The 3,656-nt window shown below is 38.0% G+C and overlaps 1 protein-coding gene across 2 annotated transcripts in view; it reads left to right on the top strand.

Moving 5' to 3' along the window:
- The first annotated feature begins 1,843 nt into the window (after positions 1 to 1,843).
- The window catches only part of LOC106873919 (glucosamine 6-phosphate N-acetyltransferase), a 37,869-nt gene continuing 36,056 nt past the window's right edge, over positions 1,844 to 3,656 (top strand). The window contains exon 1 of one of the 2 annotated variants that reach the window (XM_014921453.2): positions 1,844 to 2,608. In XM_014921453.2, coding sequence (XP_014776939.1) covers positions 2,579 to 2,608 — 30 coding nt within the window. In that variant the 5' untranslated portion in view covers positions 1,844 to 2,578. The remainder of the gene's footprint in view (positions 2,609 to 3,656) is intronic. The other variant, XM_014921452.2, reaches the window with a different exon arrangement.

The following is a 3,656-nucleotide window of genomic DNA, read 5'->3' on the forward strand; positions in this document are numbered from 1 at the left end:
CGATAAGTAATTTTAATTGCTAGTTTTGCTTGACGACTACTGTTTATAGAAATACTGCAAAGTGTATGTTCTACTTCTTTTAAATTATCATTTTATGACTTTGTTGGAGAATTATGAGGAAAGGGACGAGGGTATTGTTATCCACTAACTACAAAAGACTAGATCTGAAGCGTTGAAAGAGAATGAATTCCAAAGACATTGAAAGCTCAGATGTAGGTATTAAACAAGTCCAGTGATTTTAGTTTACCTCCCAGTAACTTGAAGTCACGTTCTTCATTCCAAATTACCCACCTCAGATTCCTTTATTGGAAAATGAAAGTATTATTATTATTATTATTGTTGTTGTTGTTGTTATTGTTATTATTATAATACAAGGCGGCAAGTTGTCAAAATCGTTAGCACGCCGGGCGAAATGCTTAGCAGTATTTCGTCTGCCGTTACGTTCTGAGTTCAAATTCCGCCGAGGTCAACTTTGCCTTTCATCCTTTCGGAGTCGATAAATTAAGTACCAGTTGAGTACTGGGTCGATGTAATCGACTATCCCCCTCCCCCAAATTTCAGGCCTTGTGCCTATAATAGAAAGGATTATTATTATTATTACTATTATCATTATTATTATTATTATTATTATTATTATTATTATTATTATTATTATAACATTTTTCTTTCTGCAACTTCCATTGAGGTCGACTTTGTCATTCATCCTTCGGGTTTGATAAAATATATACCTGTTGAATACTGGAATCGATTTTATCGACTGGCCCCCTCCTTCAAAATTTCAGGGCGTACCTACATATGTGTACCCGCCCCCGCGACTTATTTTCCTCATAACTTCCAGAAAAATACATATTTTTTAATTAAATTTTATTATAAAGGTACCTCAGATGGTATAGACTCCGATTATATTGGAATTTGTTGTGAAAAAAGTTTTTCCGAGGATGTGAAGTGAAGTTTCGGGGAATTCATACGAGTTGGCATTGTTTCCTCATAACTTTCAGAAAAAAGAAAGTGTATTTTTCATAAAATTTTCTACAAATACTTTTCAGGGTGTGTAAAATACGATTATATCGGAATTTGATGTTTAAAGAAAAATAATCACCACCTACACATACATACTGACGCACATCACAATTTTTTTTTCTTTTTTCCATATTAATTGTAATCTACATATTCTGAAAGATATTTACATAAAATTTCATTTAAAAAAATAAAAATTACCTATTTTTCTGAAAGTAATGAGTAAAGAAAACCGTCTCGTATGAATTTTCCGAAATTTCTCACCCCACTCTCGGAAAATCTTTTTCGCCACATATTTAGATATAATCAGAATCTACACCGTCCGAAGTATATTTTAAGAAAATTTCATTAAAAAGATATCCATTTTTCTGGAAGTTATGAGGCAACAAATTCAGTGGGGTGCACACATGTGGAGGTATACTAATTTCAGGCCTTGTATATCTAGTACAAAGAAAAAAATTACCAATAAACGTATTTTCATATATAAATACATTTCGTTCACTTTCAAAGTGTCTTACCAAAGTTTTATATTTTAAAAAATTGCAGATGCAGAATCTCTGATGTTCAAAGCGATTTTGTAAACGCATCGTGAAAATGTTGGGGTAGGGGGTGTAGTAGTTTGTCGTCTGTGGCTAAAATAGTTGAATGATATAATCTTGCAAGAGTAATCTCCCTTTAGTAAGATTCTCGGAAGATTATATTTCATGAGAAGTAATTCTAATTCAAGAAGCTTCGCGTTTCTCTTGGAAGTTTCTGGAATGTCTAGCGTTCCATTAATAAAAAGTTTCTTGCCCTACTCTTTGCTTCTTTGGCAGCGGGAATACCACCTCAGTATTTTATAAAGGAATAGTAGAGTTTAAGAGCGACGACACTCTAGGAGAAACTCTGGGATTCGATTGGAACCAGCTAACCAACCTGTTTCATAAAACTTTCAGGTCGGGGTATTTGGATAAGTACCAAAGATCCCTGACTTGGCAGTGCATTACCCGTTCGAGATAAATTGTCTAGACACGGCATTCCAGTGTCACTGATATGCCCAAGGTCTGGGCATGATGAGGAAACCGTCCTGCACGCCTTTGTACAGCGTCCGGAGATTTCCAGTGTGATGGCACTCCGCCGCTTACGACGTCGAGGGTTCCAGTTGATCCGATCAACGGAACAGCCTGCTCGTGAAATTAACGTGCAAGTGGCTGAGCACTCCACAGACACGTGTACCCTTAACGTAGTTCTCGGGGATATTCAGCGTGACAAAGTGTGACAAGGCTGACCCTTTGAATTACAGGCACAACAGAAACAGGAAGTAAGAGTGAGAGAAAGTTGTGGTGGAAGAGTACAGCAGGGTTCACCACCATCCCTTGCCGGAGCCTCGTGGAGCTTTTAGGTGTTTTTGCTCAATAAACACTCAAAACGCCCTGTCTGGGAATCGAAACCGCGAGTCCGCTGCCCTAACCACTGGGCCATTGCGCCTCCACTTGGAAGTTTCCACTTCTGATAATTTACGTCGAACACGTGTTGTCGCATCTGAGAAGAGTACGGCTATCAGCTGAGTCTGTGATAAAGAATGTACCGCCAGCCAGACTTTCAAAGGAAGGTGAGGCATGTTTTCTTTGTACAGTCGCCGTTATGAAGGAGTGTACATGGAGGACGGGGATGAAAGGAGTCGCGATAGGAACCTTTATCTCCGGCCCATGCTTGCTGTATTTCTTCAGATATCATATGAGGAGCAAGATAGGGCTGGAGGGAAGACATCTGTCGCGAGGCATATAGGAGAAAAGATGAAAGGATGTTGTGAAGAAGTTGGGAGTGACTGTCCCTACTTAATCACATGGCAGAAGGGTGCAGTTTCTGGCCTTCTGGATCACAGTCCGTGTTTTAAAATTTTTACGCTTAGTTTAGAATAGGGGCAGCTGATGAAGGAAATGTTCTCTATGTGGCCTGTCCGTTTTCCTGTGTGTTTTCTGTGCTTTGTTTATATTCTTGTTTTTCAGTTTGTCCACGTTTTTTAAGTCATCAAATAAGCTCACCAAGCATCTTCAGATGTTTTGTAATGTCCTGTTTTGTCCTTTCTATGTTCGAATGTAAATATTCATAATAAAGAATCATCGATTAGACTCAGAGCCATTCACGTCGTTGCTATGTCTACCTATTTCTCTGTGCCACGTTACTAAAAACCACTATTTAGCTGTTATTTCTACATTTCTGAACTTTCTTGCATTGATTATTTTATTCCGTTAGTTTCTACATTTTGATTATGTTTCATCGACAACCCGTGAATGAAATATATTTTATGTAATAGGTCAAACTAAAGGGAAATAAAAAAATAAAATATTCTAATAGGTTTAAAACAACTTGCTGCGAACGAATATGAAGAAAAAAAACGCGCGCTCGCGAACGGGAGGGAGAGGCCTCGGAACATTCACTTCCTGAATGTTCCGAGACGCCTCATCGGAGCCAAGAAACAAAAGAAAAATAATGTAATAGATGTAAAACGACTTGCTCTGAACAAATATGAAAAAAAAAAATGCTCTCCCGCGAAAAACGGGGTGGGGAGAGGACTCGGAACATTCACATCATCACATATTTAAATGTTGCAGTGAAACAACCATTTCTGTATGTGTGTGATGTGTGATGATGTGAAT

Source organism: Octopus bimaculoides, chromosome 11 (assembly GCF_001194135.2).
Source record: "Octopus bimaculoides isolate UCB-OBI-ISO-001 chromosome 11, ASM119413v2, whole genome shotgun sequence".
Lineage (NCBI taxonomy): Eukaryota > Metazoa > Mollusca > Cephalopoda > Octopoda > Octopodidae > Octopus > Octopus bimaculoides.